This window comes from Neovison vison, chromosome 2 (genome assembly GCF_020171115.1).
Source record: "Neovison vison isolate M4711 chromosome 2, ASM_NN_V1, whole genome shotgun sequence".
NCBI lineage: Eukaryota > Metazoa > Chordata > Mammalia > Carnivora > Mustelidae > Neogale > Neogale vison.
The window spans coordinates 155,270,839-155,292,092 of NC_058092.1; the positions used below are offsets into that span (position 1 = coordinate 155,270,839).

Consider the following 21,254-nt stretch of genomic DNA (forward strand, 5'->3'; position numbering starts at 1 on the left):
CTATGGTGGTTATTTCCAGCTGTCTTTTTTTTTTTTTTTTAATCCTTCCTCATACACTGACTTTCTTAATGGGCCCTTCCATCAGATAAGGTCCTTTTCTGTCGCACATCTCTGGCATAGTCCAGAACGTTTGGTATTGCTCTTTATAAATGATAATAAAGGAAAGAGAGAGAACAGTAAACATAGGAGTCTTAACAATTCTAGAAACATCCTGGGGGGTAATTGGCCTGTCCACGGGATCCATGAGCTCTTTGTTTGAATTCTCAACATTTGGATTCTTGCCCTTTGAATAGGATTTTTAAAAATTACTCCAACACCAGTTCTGTCGGATACATCTGTCACCCCTCTGCAGCAAACAGGAAGGGCCGTTAGGCATAGATCTGCAATTGTCATAGGTGTCCTGTGTGTGTATGCATGGAAGTTTAATTCATGTAATCGTGGTCAGAGCCTACAATGTAAGAGCTCTTACAATGTGAGATCAGTGTCCTTGTTCATTGATCTCCTAGCTAAGGGACGTTTGGTGTGGTGGTTTTGTTGTGTTCTAGCCTATCGTGGGGCATGTGGGAAAAGGTACTGAAATATAGTGGGCTGGATTAAAGGTGAGGGCAGATGAGTCAGAGATGAAGACTAATTTAATGAGGTAGTGTTGTAAAGAGAGTACAGGACTGACAAATCTGTTTAGCTTTGGTCCAGGCACTTAATTAGTTGACTATTGGAGCCAGACCTAAATGAAGTATGGATTACTTCTAAGGTGCGCGTGGCCCAAGCATGAGGGCTCTGTGGTGGCCAGAGGCCACCATGGTAAATATGTATACCGTATGTTTAACCATGTCCTTGTGTGTAGGTGGTTTTTAATTCACTTACACTCACGAGGAAATGCCCAGACTCCACTGCTTCAGGATCAGTCTTTGGACATCCAAGGTCAGGAATCCATTCCCTCCTATGCTGCTGTTGATTTTAATGCAGATTCTTTTCCTCATCGCCAGCGAGTAAATTTCACCTGAAATTTGGCAAGCGCCCAAGGATGAACCACTGGACAAATGACCCATATGAAGGGCCGGGCCTCGGGAGCTGGAAGGAGTTTTGTGAGGAGAAAACACTTCAAGACAAACCACTTCAAAAGACCAGCAGAGCCTTCCCAGCTGCCGGCAGCCAAAGCTCCTTTTAGCAAATGGATGATTTTTCGACTCTGAAATAAGGGGTCAGGGGTCATAAAGATCATTAGGGCATTTTTGGATCAGGTCATCTTTTTACTGAGATAGGACATTTTCTGCCAAAATTAATGACTATTATGAGTTCTGTGAAATCGCTCCATAGTTTTTCCTCAGAACCTACGGAGTAGGCGAACGTCATCTCCGTTGACAGTTAGAGCAGCTGAGAGCAGTGACTCGTTCAGGACTGCGTAGCCAGGAAGTGGAAGAGAGCCAGGACTTGAGCGTGGACGTCCTTTTCTTGTTTAATTTTTTTAAAAGTCAAAGTTCTACTGTATATGTAGCTAAGTCAGCTTGTTCTAGAAGGGTTTTTAAGGAAATGAGCCCCTCATGTGCTTCCCCTGAGGACAAATTTAAGTGATTCTTTGGATGTAATTAGTTGCCTGATTTGTTCTTAGTGACATAATCATGTTGCCACATGTTGGATTTCCAGGGTGAGGGCTTATATGCTAACCGGTTCGCCACTCGAAAGATACGACTGTAAGTCCCTATCCAGCCCCCAGGTCAGCCGCCCGCCGACGCACGGACAGCACACTTCATATCCCCTGCCTTCCTCATATAATTCTGCTGTAACTTAGATCTGGTTGATCGTTCAGACTGTTGTTGACACTCAGAGCTGGGACGCAGAGTAAACCATGGTGACTTTTCATCCACGATTTGCTTGTATCCTCCTGCCTGATTTTCCTGCTTTTCCTGCGGCTTCTCGCCTGCGGTTGTCTGGAGCCGTTGTCCCCTCTGCCTGCTACACAGCCGTCTTCCTGAGGTCTCCTTTCCCCATTGTTCTGGAGACCCCCTCCACCACTCTGCTGGGTCTCTGGTTTCCTGGATCCCTTATCTTCCCCTTTCTTGGTCGACTTCCTCAGTCCGGGAGGGGGAGCGTGTCCTTCACATGTCTTCCTGAGAAAGAGTAGGTGGGTGGTAAATTTCTCAAGACCCGTGTCTTTGTTTTACCCTCAGACTTCATTGGTAACTTGCCCAAGCTTCCCACTCTTGTCCGGAAAGCATTTTCCTTCAGCATTTGGGAGGGCATCGCCTCACTGGTTCTAGGTTCCAGCATGGATGCGAAGAACTCTTAACGCCATTCCTATGTGCCTGACTCTTCAGAAGGAGGCCGCTTTCCCTCTGTGGAAGCTCGTGGAATCGCTCTTTGTCCCTAGAGCCCTGGGGTTAGTATAGAAGAACCAGATCCACTTAAGAGATACAGTATCTGTGGGGCACCTGGGTGGCTCAGTGGGTTAAAGCCTCTGCTTTCGGCTCAGGTCATGATCCCCAGCATCCTGGGATCGAGCCCCACATCCGGCTCTCTGCTCGGCGTGGAGCCTGCTTCCCTTCCTCCCTCTCTGTCTGCCTCTGTCTACTTGTGATCTCTCTCTCTGTCAAATAAATAAATAAAATATTTTTTTAAAAAAAGATACAGTATCTAACCTTGCTTTGCGTCCATTTTAATGTTTCTGTTTCACAGAGGTTTTGGCTCACAGGTCTGGTCATTTTTGCTGGGTATTCGTGTCTAAGGGAAGGTACTTGAGCTTCTGGTTTTCCAAGAAATATTGGCAGCGGCCTAAATCGGAATCTCTTACATAGTCTTCCCAACACATACAGACAAGGAGAACCGAGCAGGTCACCTAGAGCACATGCCTACACCACAACCGGGAGTGACACACAGAAGTTCAGCGTGCAGGGGAGCAGAGAAGTCCACCTCCGAGGCCAGCGTTAGGCCCCATGTGAAGGCAGAGTCAGGTGGAAACTGTACAATGGAAGGGACTAGGGCAGTAGAAGCCTAGAGGTGGCAGCACACAGCGGGTCAGAGGGAAGCAGGGGCCTCACCTCGAGTGATGCAAATACAGACAGTCCCCAACTGATGGTGGCTGACTCAAGGATTTTTCGACTTTTGTGCAGAAGCAATGGGCCATTCAGTAGCAACTATACCTGGAGTTTTGAGTTCGGGTCTTTTGGTCTTTTTTGGTCCCGGGCCAGTGGTTTGTGGTACAGTCACTCGTGATGCTAGGTGACAGTAGTGCCTTCCAACTCCGAGGCAGCCACACCATCACAAGGGTCAACAACCGACACCTTTCCTGCCTCCTGTAGCCCTATGGCCATTCTGCTTGTCACTTCCGGCACAGTGTTCAGTCGCTTACAGGAGCTACGCAGCGCGTCATTACTAAACAGGCCGTGTGGTAGGTGACTTTGCCTCCCTGTAGGCTGACCTAAGTGCTCTTAGCATGTTCAGAGTCCGTGGGGCTGAGCTGTGATGCTCGGTAGGTTAGTGTACTAAGTAAGGGCATCTTCAGCTTACAACGGATTCATTCCGTTGTAAGCGGAGGAAGATCTGTGTTGATGAATCTGAGCCCGGTTCACCAGAGCACTAGCCTCTGGGTCATCAAGAGGAAGACGTTTGGACAAGTACTGTTCCTGGGAGGAGGCGTCGATGTCTCCTGGAGGCCTGATGGTCAAATGCAAGAAGGAAGCAAGGGTCTCGTGGGGGGTGGGGGTGGGGGAGAGTCTCACAGAATCCGAAGAGAACAACCCTTCCAGCTCAAAAATACAAGTGCTCTCTCTGGGCAACGCTGCACTTCGCTGAACCAACAGAGCGCCTGTGACTCCATCCGGTCCACCACACAGACCCCTCCTCTCTGCCTGGGTAGAACCAGCTAGCTCTGCCATTCAGGAAGAGAACGCCTTCCAAAACGAGCACAACAATGAAGACGGCATCTCTCAACACTGCCATTAGAAGAAAACAAAATGAGAGTCATTGACAGCTGATGACAAGTCTCTCCTCTGCAAGAAGGCCGAAGAAAACCGCAGGGAGAGCGAGCCGGAGTCAGACATCTTAAGCTGGACTGTTCAGAAATTCAACTTAACACTGGAACTTAAAGATGCAAAATGTCAGGGGCGCCTGGGTGGCTCAGTCGGTCGAGGGTGTGCCTTCAGCCCACGTATTGATCCCAGGGTCCTGGGATCGAGCCCCCTGTCAAAGCTCCCTGCTCTGCGGGGAGTCTCCTCCCTCTGCTGCCACCCCTCCCCCTGCGCTCGCTAATAAAATCTTCAAAGAATTTTTCAAAATGTCAGAACAAAAAACAAGAAAACCTGCAACAACCTATAAAAAATTGAAAAAGGCAAAATTATCTGAAGATTATAGGGTGGCAAGAATATATTTCAGCTGAAAATACAGAGATGGGCACTGGAAAAAAGAAAAGCACCCGAGAGTACATAACAAAAGTTACAAGAGAGTAGAGTGGGCGCACACGAGTGCGTGTGCAGTGAGGGCAGCTCGCACAGGGACCTGGTACACAGCCGCGAGCACGGACAGTCGGCTGACACAGCATGGAGGGCTCCCAGACGTGCTAAGAAGATCGCCTTGTGGAGCCTGTAGGTGTGGCTACTGCCTATATGGTGGTAAGAATGGAACTGAGCAGGTGTGTGTGTGTGGGGGGGTCCCTCTTCATAAATGCGGTGGCTCAGTGGGTTAAGGTCTGCCTTGGGCTCAGGTCCTGGGATGGAGCCTTGTGCCAGGCTCCCTGTGCAGTGAGGGTCAGCTTCTCTCTTTCTCTCTCTCTCTGCCCCCTCTAACCCTCCCCTGGCTCCTGGTCTCTAAGTAAAATCTTTTAAAGATAAAAATAAATGCATTTCTGAGAACCATTTTGTACCTGTGTGTATGTGTAGGTAAACACACGTTCATCTCTTGAACTGCCTTTTTTTTTTTTTTTTTTTTTTTTTTTAAGATCTTATTCTCATGTAACATCTCCAGCCAGCATGAGGCTTGAACTCACAACCCTGAGATCGAGAGTCGCGTGTTCTACTGACTCAGCCAGCCAGGTGCCCCTCTACTGAGCTACTTTAAATGTACACAGATACATAAAGGAATCATGTGAGGAATCTTCTGTGAAAACAAAAAACCAAATGCCTTCCCTGTTTCTTTCATACAGGCGCCGATTTTCCTATATTTAGTTTGCAAGGAACACTTAGCCCTGGAATGATCTGGGTCTTAAAAGAGTGTTCTAGCTGGCAATACACAGCCTTGGACTCTTCAGAGGTATGGAGAAGAGTCGGTGTTCGTGGGAGTATCATCAAGAAAGCACACAAACGGAACTTGACAATGCCCAGCCGTTTCAGCCACTCCACACCCAACAATCTGAGGCTCCTCTATGTTCTGTTCAATTCCGCTGTCAGGGCGGAGAACAGTATTGGTGTCCAGGGAAGCCCTCAGACTGCTGTAGGCGACACGGAGGAAAGTGCTCTGTCTCAGGCTGTAATTTCAGAAATAGTAGGAAAGCATAGGTCTTGCCTTGTCTAGAAGGCTTCCTGTTATGAACCACCCCGTTCTGCCGTATGTGTGGGTGACTGCCTACTTGCAGAGTGCGAGTGACAGGTGGAATGAAAGCAAGGCTAGGAGGTTAGGGTGCCCTGTACATCGCTCCTTGTTTGTTGGAACCAGCACACATTCTTGGCCTGCTGGGTCTCTTCTCACAGGACTTGGCGATCATACCTATCCTTTCCTTGCTAGGAATCAGAACTGGCAATTATTGTTCCAGTTGTTGGTAAGTTTCTTGTCCATTTGGTTTGGCCTCCACTTGGGGATTTTTTGAGAAATTGAACTTCCCAAGAGCGCCCCCTGGTGCTCAGTGAACGGGGGTAAATCTTTCAGCAGGGTTGGCTCCGGTACACAAGGCAGCCAACAGCCGCTTGTTTCTGGATTACAGCACACAACATTGTGAACTTTAATAATCATCTGGCTGCAGAGTCCCCCAAAAAGAACAGTCTTTTCATTTCAAAAGATATAATGATGATGAAGTATGTATCCTGTAACCATCTGGCGGAATATTAGCCAAAAGAAGCAAGCACTAACCTCCACGTGGCGTCCTTTTTTTTTTTAACTCTCTAGGCAATTTAATCTGTAATAGTAAATGTCATATCAGAGTTTCACTTCAGTGGTGGATATGCTGCTAGTCAACAACTAAAACAAACTGCTAAAAAAGCAAGACAACGGAGAACAAGAAGCCAGCGGCCCTCAGTGAGAACAAACAAACCACGCAGAGCTCAGCGTTGTTCCTAGCAGCCCTGGGAGAGGAGGTCGTGTGTGCCCGGGTGCGGGATCCCAGGGAGGCATCAAGTTTGCAGGAAGATACACAGTTGCCCTTTCACTTTGACAGTGAAATTTCCTGAAAAATCCTGTAAACTTTACGGGGTGCCTGGATGGTGTAGTCGGTTGAACTTCTGATTTTTTTTTTTTTTTTAAGATTTTATCTATTTGAGAGAGACACAGAGCACAAGTGGAAGAGGGGGGAAGCGGGAGAAGCAGGCTCCCTGCTGAGCAGGGAGCCCAATGTGGGACTTGATCCCAGGACCCGAGGATCATGACCTGAGCTGAAGGCAGATGCTTAATGACTGAGCCACCCAGGTGCCCTGAACCTCTGATTCTTGGTTTCAGCTCAGCTCTTAATCTCAAGGTCATGCTCTGTGTTAGACTCCGCGCTCAGCACAGTCAGCTTGAGAGTCTTTCTCCCTCTGCCCACCCCGCTCATGCTCTCTCTCTCTCAAATCAATCGGTCTTAAAAAATATACATCCTGTATAGCCCTGGGTGTTAATACACAACTAATGAATTGTCGAACACTACATCAAAGACTAGTGATGTTCTACATGTTAGCTAACTGAGCACAGTAATAAATAGAAATCCTGTAAACTTAAAAGAAAAAAATCCTGTAAACTTTGAAGAAAACAAGCTCAGTGCTTTAGGACAATGGGACAGTAGGAGTTTTTTGTTATACTTTCCACTTTAGATACATATTTATGGTCTACAAAGCAAGACAGAGAACTTTCCAAATTTAAAATTAGCCCTGACTTGAATTCTTATACAGTCTACCACCCTTCTCCCCAACCCCATCTCTCCAGAATGCATGCTGATAGCATTTCAAGGTTGACCCAGGATTACCAGCTGTTACTAGTGCAGGACATGTACTTTAAAGGGTAAAAAAAACTAAACCAACAGAACACTATTTCTTTTATAATAATGACTCAGAGTTGAGGTTAACAATTCTTTTGGTGCAAGTTTTCTCAAAAGCTTTAACACAAATTGAAGTGAAGCCTATTTAATTCCAAATTTAAAATTAACTTCCCTTTGCTTGCCACCTAACATGTCATCATCCCTTAAAATTGACCAACTCGCGGGGCACCTGGGTGGTTCAGTTGGTTAATCGACTGACTTGATTTCTGGCTCAAGTCATGATTCTGGGGTCCTGGGATCAGGCTCTGCTCAGCGGGAAGCCTGCTTCTCCTTCTGCCTCTTCCTGCTTATGGTCTGCAAATAAATAAATAAAAATCTTAAAAAAAAAAAAGATTCTCTCCCTCTCTGACCCCCCCCCCAAAAAAAAAAAAAACCTGACAGACTCTTGATTTTACCACCTAGCTCTTCCTCAGCCCATCCTCTCTCTGGCCCTGCCACTGCCCTTCTTCCTCCCATGTATGTTGCCCCCGAGAAGCCATAAAAACACTTTTCAAATGTTCTTGAACAGCTTACAAACCTTTACAACCCCTCTCCCTGCCCCCTTCCCCAAGCACCATACCCACCGAATCAACAAATATGTGTTATCGGGAACCACACAAACCAAACAAAGTGGACATGACCCCACCCTCTAAATTCCACATGGCTGGGTCTGTCTGCAGTCCTTCTGCCATTTTACCCCTCACATCGGTCTGCTCATGTGGAACGGCTGTTCCCCCAGTAGAACGTGCTAGTCTAACTCCAATGCCTTTCTCGTGCTCCTTCACTCTGCAAGGCCCCTTCCATCCTTCCTTACCAGGCTACCCTGACTCACCCTAGATCCAGCTCGGGAGCTGTCTCCTCCAGGAAGCTGCCCTGACGACCTGGCTGTGCTGATGGTCCTGCAATCCCAGCAGCTCCCAGCAAAAACCACTCAAGAGCCCTTTCTGTGTTCAGATTAATCTGCTCTCATCATACTACCTAACTAGGCCGTTTTAGAAAGCTTGAGGACATGGACTATCTTGTTTACTTCTTTGCCCCAGAACCTCATAGAGACTCAAAAACTGTTTACCTGCACGTAATTTCCTAAACTGAATTAAGAAAAAATGATCCTGTATGAAAGTACATAATTGCATATATCCAACATAATACACATGTTTTAAATAATTTATCTATAAATATTTATTAAATACTATTTTTCAACTTCATACTTAAAAAATACCAAACTTGTAAACACTCAACTAGATGAGCTAAAACAAAAAGGCCCTGATAGTAGCGTCAAGACAGTGGGACAGCCGGCGCTCTCCCGCATTGCGGGCAGTATTGACTCAAGCCAAACTCGCGTACGCCCTGTGCCCCCGCACGTCCAACCCTGGGTGTACACCCAGCAGACGGGAGCAAGAATGTTCTTAGCAGCATTACAGATCGTAGCCAGCTCCAGACGGGGAGTAGTTAAGAGAATGGTGGGACAGACTCTGGCATATTCAGACACTACAGAGCAGTCAGTGAAACAGAAGGAACTTCCGCACGTGGCAAAGAGGGTGGTGCTTCGTGAAGTTCAAAAACGAGCTCCAGCAACACGCGGCGACAGGAGATGTAAACGGTGGTTCTGTCCGGAGGCTGTGGCTGGGAACGGGGAAGAGGCGCCCACGTGGCCGCCTTCTGCGGGACCCGCAGTGTTTCCTCCCTGACCTGGGCAGCGGTCGCCCAGGAGAGCGCGATGTGCAAGTTCACACTTAGGAGCTGGCCCCTCAGGTGTGTGAGGGTCACGCTGCAACAAAGTTCAGAAAAAAGAAAACCTGTGAACGAAACTCGGGAAAATGCCAACATGCCAGAGGCAAAGCCTCCAGAAAGAAAACTGATAAAAGTATCTTTGTCTCTTTGCTGTAAAACATGGAAAAGAATGTTTTTAAAAAGAACTGTATACTTTTTAAAGTGCACAAACGGTATTCCTTTTTATTTTAATGGTTACAACTTTGGTTTAAGGTTCATAATTCTGTTTCCAGATAATGTTCCTCTGTTAACACCAACAAGGCAACTCTGTGATGTTACTTAGGCGGTTACCCACTCATTTGGTTACATTTTGAGAAAACCGCTCAACTCTGGCCTACAGGACTGCAGGAGTCATAGTCTAGAATTTTTATTTCGCTATATTCCTTCTGTACTTTAACCTAAAACCTGCTGCCACCTTTTAGTGATGACAAGAATAAAATTCTTTAAAATACAGAAAATGTATTTCCTGCTAAGGTTAAAAAAAGAAACCAAAAAACCCCAAAACTCTGAGTGCCCTAAAACAACTGATATACTTTGTCCTCTAGATTGTATTTTTGGTCAATGTGTCTCATGTTCTGAATACTGAACTACAGTTCTTGGACTGAGTTTTAATACTAATAGAAAAATACTCAGTTTAACCGAATACCTAACAGGATCCTTCAGTGAGTATTTTGAGGAAGTATATAAATAAAAAGATTAACAGATCCAAATACCTTTAAGAGCAAGAAAGAACAAAAGCTTCTAAAAATTATGCATGTGTACAAGCAGAACAAACTCGACCACAGGATATGCGAGGCAAGAGTGAAAAATACAGCACCTTCCGACAGAATATTTTCCATTACAATCTCATACATGTGCATGGGAAACAGAACTAGCTCATAACCCACGGATCTCAACGCTCCCCAGAGATTCCTGAGCAACTGACGCTATATTTGCGGGGTAACACAGGTGGGTGTGTGGCACCCATTGGTTCTTCAAAGCTCTTCAACTCTTGACTTTGATGCTATCACCTTCAAGGCACCAATCCAAGTGCTCATTAATCTGAGACTCCAAAACTTCATTCTGACAAACGGGACAATCAACCATCCTGAGGCAGCTGGCCGGGCTGCTGGGACTCGGAGTTGCAGCTGTAGGATGGGAACGCCACTCTGGATCATTTCCACTGCTTTGTACTTGCTCTTTCTTGATAAAAAACTTGTCAAAAACAGTCTTGTCTTCTAGCCTGGGTCGTTTACTTGGGAATTTCTCTTCGGACCCACTCACGTCCAGGGACGCAGTCACAGATGTCGATTCCGGGGCTTTTAAAGAATTCCTCAGGGGTATCTTCGACGAGGTGCCCCTTCTCTGAGAACCAGAAGAGACCGAGTTTTTAGGGATGTCCCCGACTGTCAGGCTTTTCGTGGGAGAGCCGCTCACACTTCGGAAGGCCTTCTGGCCGGCAACTGAGACCGTAGGAAAGTAGTTGCTTAAGACATTTTGGTGACTGGTAGTCAGAACAGGGGATACAAGAGTTTTTTTATTCGAACCACTATGTTCAAATTTCACCTCAATTTTAGTGTTAGGTCTGAGGGCTTTTGCTGAATGGTCTTGACCTAAAAGATCTTGGGTTTTATTAATTGTATATGGAGTGACAAACTTCCCAGATGAAGGCGAGTTGCTCCTTTCTCCCAGAACATATCCTTTCCCACTGAAAGGGATTACCAGTTGGGTCTCACCTCTGTTGGGCTTATCTGCAAAAGAAGCAAAGGTTTTTCCTGACTCGAAATCAATACAGTAACCAATGTTAAGCTGATGGATGTTCTGCAGAGGTCAGGGAGCTTCTGGGATGGAGAAGACACAAAGGATAAAAAACATCTTCTTCTATTCAGAAGAATAGAGTTCCAGCAGCCAAACACTACCAGCAAAGGAACTTTTACCTTGAAAATCCCCTAGCATTCTAGAAGTTTAGTTCCAGAGGGAAAAGTACACTCCCACATTCTCACCTTTCCTCGTACTCCCACAGAATGAGGATATACAATCTCTCCACGTAGTCTTCCCTAGCTCCTCTCAACATTTTGGATTCAGGAACAGTAGTTTATTGTGTTTCTGGATCCAACCAACAACTTCTCAAGGGAAGAAGCCTTAACTTTAGTGACCTGGGTCCCCTGTCAAAACTCAGTTACTCTGAACTTCATAGGAAAGAGATAAATCTGGAAGATGAAGTACCGGCACATACATGTCATATCCTTTTCCCATCTTTCTCCCAATGAAAATACATATATCACCAGCAGAAGTCTCTCGGCTACAGTCCAGCTGATAGGAAGGGGTGGAGTTAGGACTAATTCCGGGCATTGTTATTTGAATTGTTGTTTTTATTTTGACAATCATTTTGCCTTCTGTTTCCCAATGACTCATCGAGTCAAGATAGGGAAAGGGACTTTACCCTCTAGTATTATCCGTGGAAACTATTGCTACTTTAATTCACATCTACATAGAGCAAAGCACATTTTTCTACTGTCGCTTCATAAATGGGAACTGTTTTTCCTAAGTCCACACTTAAAAATATCTACACGAGAAAGCTCATCCTAGCCCCCAGCCTGTAGAGGCCACCACTGGCTTTACCCAGTTAGCCGAGGTCCCAGCAAAGGGGGAAGACCAGACAGCAAGGTACCTTTATTTTCTGCGGGTGTTGGCGGCTGCCCTAGTTTTGTCTTTCCTTTGCCCTTCCTGGAGTAATTCTCTGGTTCCTTGATTTTGATGTAAGTGCCACCGCACGTCTTCTGGTGCTCGGCCCACCAGTAGTCGTGAGCGGAGGGTGCCCGGTTGGTGGCACGTTTGACGTAGCCGTAGTAGGGCTTCCTGTGCTGGCATGGGCCATTGCAACGCCACCAGTGTCGCCGGTACTCGTCCACCTCGTCGTGGAAAGTGTGGTACACCTAGGCGAGAGAGCGTGTTCAGTGTTAACGAGGCACGTTAACAAGTTTAAGAAAATAGATAAGCAGCCTTTATTGTCGAAAGGTCCCCGTTTTTGTGAGCTTTCTGCAGTGACACTTTGGGGAAAACAACGACTACACTGAGCTTCTATGCAAAAGTTCATTTTAATGGACTAGCAGCAGCTAATCCCTCATGAACTGTCTAAAGAGAGAAAAATCTGAGATTAGAAAAAAAAATTTTTTAATGCACAAAAACCCCTATCAATGCTAAAAGCTTTAGAAACCAAGTTTCAAAATTATCAAAATTTAGGGTAAAGACACAATTTTATATAAGCCATAACATGTAAGAATTGTTCCTACTATAAATAAAATCTTAAAAAAAAAAAGGGACGCCTGGGTGGCTCAGTTGGTTAAGCAGCTGCCTTCGGCTCAGGTCATGATCCCAGCGTCCTGGAATCGAGTCCCACATTGGGCTCCTTGCTCGGCAGGGAGCCTGCTTCTCCCTCTGCCTCTGCCTGCCATTCTGTCTGCCTGTGCTCGCTCTCTCCCCCTCTCTCTCTCTGATAAATAAATAAAATCTTAAAAAAAAAAAAAAAAAAAAGAACTGTTCCTACTGCTGAACCGAATTTTCTCCTCGAGTAACACTGCCCAAGGGTTCATTTATACAGAATATAAACGCTCCACCCCTACCTGCACAAGCACCTTGCCAGAGGCGGCCTCCACTACGCCCACGCCACATGCGCGCAGCTGTAATGAGCCCTTACGGGGCATCATTTTTATCTGCTTAAGGCAAAGAGCGCCCCAGATTTCAACTGGTTCATCTCTGTGTCCCTCGTGGCTAACACAGGCTCTGGCACAGTCAAGGTGCTCAGTCCCATCTGCCGCCTGCCTAAACGAAAGGCTTCATTACTGATCCAAAGAATATTCTCTGTGAATGTGCTTTTCAATCCTTACATGGGATCCTTTAGTTTCACCCTCTAGAAGGAACCTTACTTACGGGAAAAGTGGTCTGAAAGGAAAGTGAGTCTGCCCCACTCGGTGGCCCTGTGGACAGCAGGGCACCACTAAAAAATTGCTAATCCTAAATAAACCTAAATAAATCCTAATTAACCATTACTACTGTACAGGATAAGCAGCATCCATGGATGAGGTTTTTTTTTAACCAAAGACATTTAACTTTCTCATGAATTCCCTGAGGAAAAGAACGTGAAGCCTTCGGTCACTCTCCAGCAAGGTTTCATCCTGGCTCTCCGTCTTAAGCAAAACCCTTGCGTGACTTGGCAAGCGCGCCCAACAGTGCGTATTACATTTGGTGCACGAGACACCGGGGGGCGGGGTTTGGGGACAAAGATGTACAGAACACCTTCCTCCCTTACACTGAGAATTCTGCACTTAATTCACTGACCAAACAGCCAGGACATTGAATCTGTTTTGCTTCCAAGTCTTGTAACTCCTAAAGCCTGGGGATGTGACTTCTTTAACGATGTCATCACTAAAAGAAAATTGTGCAACTGGATGCCCTGTGGAGTTTGTTATAACAGGATGTAACCTGTAAAAGCAAGGGGTGTCCACTCGATAAAACCGCTCCTCGATGAAAACACACAGTCGCGCAAGATAAAAGAATATATCCTCTTCCAAATGAACAGTAGGAAGTATACCAGGACTTTGCTTACAGTGAACACACTGATGAGGAAACTAAAAGCCTTTTGCACCAGCACCTCCACAATTCTTTTGCTAATCGGGACTTTATGCGACTGTCTTTCAATGCAAGCCACTTTCTTGATGTTGAAGTAACTCTATTCAATAATTAAATAAGCTCTCTAGACTATTAAAGCCAACGGCTGGAAAAAAAATATACAGAAGGTGAGCACTTTCCATTTTCCACCACACTGGCCTTTATGCCTTTCAAAGGCAGGAAATCTCTGCAGGAATGAATATCCTATTTGGTTCAATTTGATGCCGTACTCATTAGGCCCTCGTGGGGGCGCTGCACCACACAGCTTCTACGGAGGTGCAGAGACCAGGAGAGCCGCCCTGTGTTCAGAGGTGGGACAGCAGAGCAAAATATGGGAGAAGGTCCAGGAGCTGCTGAGGACACTCAAAGGACAGAGCAGTCCTGCCTGCTGCAAAGACGAGGGGCATGTGACAGCACAGAGGAAATGGCACATGGGAGGGAGAGCACGTGTGAGGGGCAGCACGGGGGCAGGAAAGTTCTCTCAGAACCAAGACAAGCTGTGGCTGTGGGAGACAAGAGACAAGGAACAGGATGGTCACCTGATCAAATGAATCCGTAATAAATAAAAACTTCTAGTATTTACCTTGTACTCAAACTGGGCTACAATGTTTGTGTGTATTTTTTTCCTTTAATCCTCAAGGACCCAAAGGTAAGTGTCCTTACGGCCCTTGTTTTTTCCTCCTATGCAGACGCCCCACTGTCCGGCATCTGTGGAGCCGGCCTCGGAACCCCAGCCTCAGACTTCTGGGTTTTCTGACCCCAGGCTCTGCTTCCTACAGGGTTAAGTCTTACAGGGTCAAGTCTTGCAGAATCAAGACTTCGGGTGATGGGAACGACACATGATACAGGAGCGATCGAAGGAGACTATCACATGGAAACGAAGCTGAGGGACAGTTGTGATGACCCAGAGGTAGGGCAGGCCTGCAGCCACTGTGTGTACAGTGTCGCCCTAGCCATGCTCAGAGGCCTTGCAGGGGCCTCGGGGACACCCAGCCCAAGACGGACTGGTCAGCTTCTCTTCGCTTGTCCTACCATTTACTGTGGAAATTCCTCAAAAATAGTATTTGTTCTGACCCAGGTGTCTATTTTTAGTTAAATCCCAAGAATTACTGAATAAATATTAAAAATCATAAACATTATACTTATTTAATATTTAATAAGCTAACTGATTAAATTAATAAATGTTATATTTATTATTTAAATCACATACCGTTATATTGGCTCCTGTCAGGCGATTGATGCGATGCATGTGTTTACAAAACTCTGGCCCGTGCCCCTCCCGGTCTTTATCATTATTAGTGACAAATAAATAGGCGTGTATCATTTCATGCAAGAGGGTCTGAAATAGAAAACAAATTAATTTGTTAGGGTGCTTTTGAAAATAATAATGCATTTTCTTACTCTACGTGGGATCTTAACTTTGCTTAGATCACAGGCTCCTTTCAAAGACTGGTAAAAGTCACAAACTGTCTTTCTAGAAAAATTACATACACATACATTCACAAAACTTTGCATATATTCACCGAAGCTCTGCAGATCCCAAGTTAAGAACTCTGTGTTCCAAGAAAGGCTTTTTAACTCTTCATTGAAACCCAAAAGGAAAGATCAATGAACTCAACTACATAAGAATCTTAAAATTCTGTGTGGGGGAGAAAACACTAAAAGACTAATTCAGAACGATGTATGTGCAATGCATCCCTCAGGCTATTCTTAAACTATAAAGAGCTATTAAAGTCAACAGAAAATGACCAATAACCCATTTTTAAGTGGGCAAAGGTCATAGATGGATTCTCAGAGAAAGAAATATAAAGTCTCTGTCAGGGGCACCTGGGTGGCTCTGAAGCCTCTGCCTTCGGCTCAGGTCATGATCCCAGGGTCCTGGGATCGAGCCCCGCATCAGGCTCTCTGCTCAGCAGGGAGCCTGCTTCCTCCTCTCTCTCTCTGTCTGCCTCTCTGCCTACTTGTGATTGCATCCCTTCCTCTCTCTCTCCCCGTGCCTCTCTGCCTACTTGTGATCTCTATCAAATAAATAAATAAATAAAATCTTAAAAAAAAAAAAAGCCTCTATCAACGCTTAAAATTTTCATGTAAAATGATCAAAAATTAGGATAAACCATAAACATGAAAAAAATGGGCAACTTCATTTATAAAACAAATACAAACTAATGCTACACCAGCAGGTCACTTCTGCTTATCTACATTAGTAGAACGCCTGGAGTTTGACACCATTAGGAAAGCTAAGGGGAAACAAACATTCCTGTCTATCTCTGGTAGAACAGCAAAATGAGCCAAAGCCCACAGAGGAGAATGTGGTAACATCTCACAAAACTACAAATGCACTTATCCTCTGACCCAGCAATCCTGAAACTAACAGGAAAGGTCACATGTACCAGGCATTTTCACTGCGGCATTGTTTATTATATTAAGACCGGAAATAAGTGCTCAGCAACAGGGGCCCGGCTGAAGGAACTACGGAAAATCCACAACATAGGATTCTATACAGACTTAAAATAGAACGCAAAGATCTCTATGAAGTCATCTGGAGAAACCTACAGGGTATGCTTTTGAATGAAAAAGGCAAAGTACAAAGAAGAACGTACACAGTCTTTTGTATGAGATGGCAAGTGATCGGGAGAGGAAATAAGAATGGACATAAATATTTGCAAACAGGGGCACCAGTTAAGCATCTGACCCCTGGTTTCAGCTCAGGTCATGACCTCAGGGTTGTGAGATCGAGCCCTGTATCTGGCTCCACACACAGCGCAGTCTGCCTGAGGTTGTCTCCCTCGCTCCCCCGCCCCCGAAGGCTCATGCTCACTCTCTCAAATAAATAAATCTTTTTAAAAAATTTGCAAAACAGAACAGCAAAACAACAAAGAAACTAATAACAAGAGTATCTTACAGTAATTGGGGAGATCAGCAAAGAGAGGGAAAGGGTAGGACAACGTTTCTAGGTATACAGCTTTCGGTAGCTTTGGGATTTTGAATCGTGAAAATTTCAGAACAAACAAACAATAAAATCTACTGCTCTAGTGAATAGCATCTGACGGAAAATCCTGTGATTGGCCCAAATTTCATCTGAATTTACATAAATCTTGTTTGAATTAAAACAACAGCCTACTGCTCATTTGCACACCAAGGATGCCAAAGTGTAGGTGCAAAATTCAGAGAAGTATTTAAGGCTGCCATTTCATAATGTATCCCAAAGAAATATGAATATATTTTTTACAAAGTGAGAGTCAGTGGGGCACATGGGTGGCTCAGTTGGTTAATCGTCTACCTTTGGCTCAGGTCATGATCTTGGGGCCCTGGGATCGAGCCCTGCATCACGGGCTCTGGGCAGCAGGGAGTCAGCTTCTCCCTCTCCCTCACCCTTTGTGCCCTCCTTCTCTCTGTCTCTCTAAAATAAATAAATAAAATCTTTAAAATATATATATGCTTTTTCTAAAAAGTGAAAGTCATGAAGGTCTTCAAGAGCAAACCTTGTTCGTAATGTTTTCACAAAGAATTTCTATCAGAAGAACTAGATTTGCCACTAATGAATTGTAGTCTTATCAAATTCTGCTGAACAGAAAAATGGGTGAATCAAACATTTTAACTTGGTCACTAGGAAAACATCCCTTTTAAAATTATCAACTCCATCTCTGAAAATGAACTTAATCGTTTTAAGTAAATGCCTCTCTTTTGGGACTTAAACTCAAAGAGCATTCTACATTTCAAACGTTTTCCTACATTCTAAAGTAATGATCAGCAACTATTCTTATAAAGAGAAAGAAACTTAGTTCCTAATTTTGGGTACAATTTAAATACCTTGAAAATGGAATGGCCCATGGCACCATACAGAACCATTTCTATCTTTATATACCCACCATTTTCCAAATTTAGGCTAGATTCAAGGCTCTAATCAGCACAGTCCCACAACACCTCTGCTTTCCACCACTGTTCTCTATCTGGACAAAAGCAACTACTTCTGGTCCTCAATATGCCCTAATTGCAGGCCTCGCTTTCACCTCACTGCATGCCCATTTCTTCTGCCAAGGGTAGTTTTCCTCCACCATATCTGCTTGTCAGAATCCAGTCCGTCCTGTAAGGCTCACCCCCATGTTCTAATTAGCAGAAGTAATAATTATAAAGTGGTAGTAATGAGGTCAAGTGGTACAGGGGATAGGACAAGAGCTTTGGAGTCAGGGACCTAATCCAAGGATTTGTTACTTATCACGCTCAAGACCCTGAACCAGCTACAAGGTGCTCCTCACGCCTAAAATGGGGATGTCCTGGCCTTGCAGGGCCATACACACTAGATTAATTATTGTTATTCCAAAATCTGGCCACAATATGTGCTCAACAGTGAGTGAGAGGAGTGGCAATGTCAGTAGTCACAAAATACACCCAGGAAGCTTTTCTTCTTTGTCCTCGACCACACAAAATCTTTTCCTTTTCTGAACCCTTTTCATGATAACTTAGGTCATACTCTATGTACAGACCAGAGTCACACGGTTCCTTCTCGGTCCTTCTCACCCTGATTTGATATTGTAACTTTCTGACAACAGAGAATGCTCCCTTGATAGCATTACTACGCGTTTCCCATTCTCTTCTCACCCATTACCTTTAAAAAAAGCTGTTCGTGTGTTTAATGATTTACATAATAAATACTCATTAAGCAACTACTGTTCTAATTAGAGCTCCTCATAAGGTTGATTTGGTTTAATCATGTTCAAATTTTTTTTATGCCTACTTTTTCTGCTTATTCACTGTGTTACCAAGAGAGTCGTATTAACACACAACTATGATTGTGGATTATTTCTCTTTTTGCTTCTACTAATTTATGTTTCATGTAGCTTAAAGCTATATCATTACTTTAAGGGTCAAATTATGTGTTTTTATTTAATAGATTATTTTATCATTCTAAAATGTTAACCTTTTTTTCTAGTAAAACTTCTTCCCTTAAAATCCTTAGTCTGATACAATAGCTTTCTGTTATTGTTCGGATGGTGTACTTTTTTCAACCTTCTACATGTAATGTATGTGTGTCTTTATCTTAAGCCTATCTCTTTTCATCTAGTATGTCATTCCAAGTCTTTAGTGCTTAGTCTGTTTATATGTAATGTAACTACTGATATTGTCTTTATGCCTACCTCTTTTTTTTTTTTTTTTGCAGGACTTTGTTCCCTTATCCCTCCTTCCTTTTTAAAATTATTTCTGTTGTACCATTCTATACTTAGTAGCCATTTACTTTTTTTTCCTAATTGTGGTAAAAAGCACGTAACATAAAATCTACCAGCTGAACTATTTTTAAGTGTACAGTTCTGGAATGTGAAGTATATTCCCATTGTTCTGAAACCCATCACCTTCTATTATCCTTAAAAACACCATCTTTTTTATTTCCGAGCACGTTTTAACATATTTCCCATCCAATCTCTACCACTCTATCCTCTTTATAATGCATATGCTTCAAGTGACATAACTGGGGCAAGATCAGTCACACTGGGGGCATCTTAGGGAACGTCAGGCGTGTTCTAGACTCAACTAACCTTAATCAGGGAGCCCCTACTCCTCCATTTTGCTAGTGATGCATGCCCTCGCTCGTGCTGGCTGGTTATACCAGCTCAGCTAGATATTCTGGGAGGGCAGCACCACAGTGTCTGAACAGAGAATCAAAGTTTGTGTGCCTTGGTTGGAAGATATAGGTCCTAACTTTTTCTCTGCTGCTAAGTATGAAACTTAAACCTGTTACTTACCCTCTCTGAGTTTTAATGTCCTCATTTACAAAAAAGAGGACAACACATGTTGTACATAAACAGGGTTGTTGCAAAGATCAAATCAGATAAAACACCTGAAAGCCTTTAGCTGTGAAAAACTATAAAAATATAAGGTAACTGTTATCATTTACCCTGCAGTTAAAGTCTGCAATGACAAAAAAGAGGTTTTGGTTTTGGTTTTACATTACAGGTTAAGTCACAGCAGTCTAAATCAGTAATAAGCATTTTCAAATTACTCAGCTAAGAATCAGGTTTATGCAAAGAATACCTCTACGAGATCCTTTCTTGGTCTCAACTTTAAAAGAGGTTCACTGAGACGGATGGAACACATTCCACCCCTGCCTTCATAGCTGCATATCCCAGCACACCTGGAAAACAACCACCACAAAAACATTATTTACCCAATATACAACAAAAGAAATAGAGATGAAAGAGGAAATCCTTATACATTCTTGGGCAGGTCACACCAAGTACCTTCTTGGTTAGGAGATATTTGCATTTCACCCCAGTGAGATGTGTCAACAGTAATGCATCCCTTGCCCTCGCCAGGCTGCAGGGGCCCCAAAGAGGACAATCCTGTTCTGTGGCTCCCAGTCTCCTCCCTCAAACTGTAATCAGTTTGTGTTAACAACCAGATCTCCAACAGCACGACTGGAAAACTGTAACAGAAGCCTCTGTGAAAGAAACTGGTTCTTTACACACAGTTCTGTGTCTGATCTTAATCTGTCTTACTTTAGGAACTTGGAACACAAGCATGTGGTATAAACTCTATCCTAAACCTGCAAACGCCCTTCAGGTGCAGGAACAGATTCTTTCAAATCGGGATTTCTCAACCTCAGTGCACATCCTTTTGGAGGCATCCCCGAAGATCCTCTGGGTGCAGAAATATGGAAACGTCAAGCCCGTCCCCCTTCCAACACCGGAGCTCACTACAGAGTGGTGTTATCTCCAAGAGCGTGGAACAGGACAACGCACGTCCTTGGGAGGCTTCCCTGCCTCCTCGGCGTTCTTTCTTAGCGACTGACTCTGGATGCTTCTCCCTCCTGGGTCAGAAATGTGTTAATTTACTTTCAAACTGAAGGAGATCCAAAGACACTTCCTTTTCCCTCACTGTGTCCTCTACACATCAAACTGCTACCGGGATGGGCCACACAGCTCCCGAAAGTTGCTGGAGCGGGAGAGAGACAGAGCAGGAAGAGAGAGGAACCCAGAGAGCCGCTGCTGGTCCCAAACAAGACCCCGCGTTTCACGCCCCCCAGGCCCATCGGGGCGGAGCGAGAAGGGGAGCCCAGGGCCGGGGGCTGCGGAGGGGCCGCCAGCCGTTCTCGCTCCCCCAGCGGGGCTCGGGACTCACAGGGTCATTCGCATGCTCCACTTCACCTCGACGGCCTCCAGCTGGCCCCAGAAGAACCGATCGTTGAACTGCACGAACAGGGCCTGCAAATCCGGGGTTGGGTCCACCAACTCCCAGGATGCGTCCACCAGCGACAGGGGCGCCTGGGCCCGGTCGCGCTCCGACCGCTGCAGGTCCCACTCCTCCTGAAGCCGCAGCGCCAGCACAAGATCCTCATCCATCTCTGCCGGCAGCCCAGGCGGCGTGCGCCGGCGTTAGGGGCTCCGCGTCTCCGAAGCTCCGAGGGCCGGCCGAGCTCCTAGGAGATACCGGCTCTCGGGCTGCTCTCGGGTCGGCCCGCCGGTCTCGCGAGAACTCAGGAATAACTGGCTCTAGAACGAGAACTAAGGTTGCCCCAAGCCAAGATTCTGGGGCTTAAAAAAGAGAACTCGGCTAGACGCCTGCTAGTGGGCTCAAAACCTGGGTCTCCACGGACTGGACTCCAGGAGGGTTTCAGGAAACTGGTTACCGGCTTTACGCTTCGCCGCTAACTTCA

At 45.1% G+C, this 21,254-nt stretch overlaps 1 protein-coding gene across 1 annotated transcript; it reads right to left on the reverse strand.

The window, feature by feature from the left end:
* Positions 1-8,341: 8,341 nt before the first annotated feature.
* On the reverse strand, positions 8,342-21,239 carry SPRTN (SprT-like N-terminal domain). The gene is made up of 5 exons (XM_044239367.1): positions 20,720-21,239; positions 19,634-19,733; positions 14,817-14,945; positions 11,610-11,874; positions 8,342-10,689 (listed from the first exon to the last, which is right to left on the reverse strand). The coding sequence occupies exons 1-5, from the start codon at positions 20,938-20,940 to the stop codon at positions 9,944-9,946; spliced, it is 1,461 nt and encodes a 486-aa protein (XP_044095302.1). The 5' UTR covers positions 20,941-21,239; the 3' UTR covers positions 8,342-9,943.
* Positions 21,240-21,254: the final 15 nt, after the last annotated feature.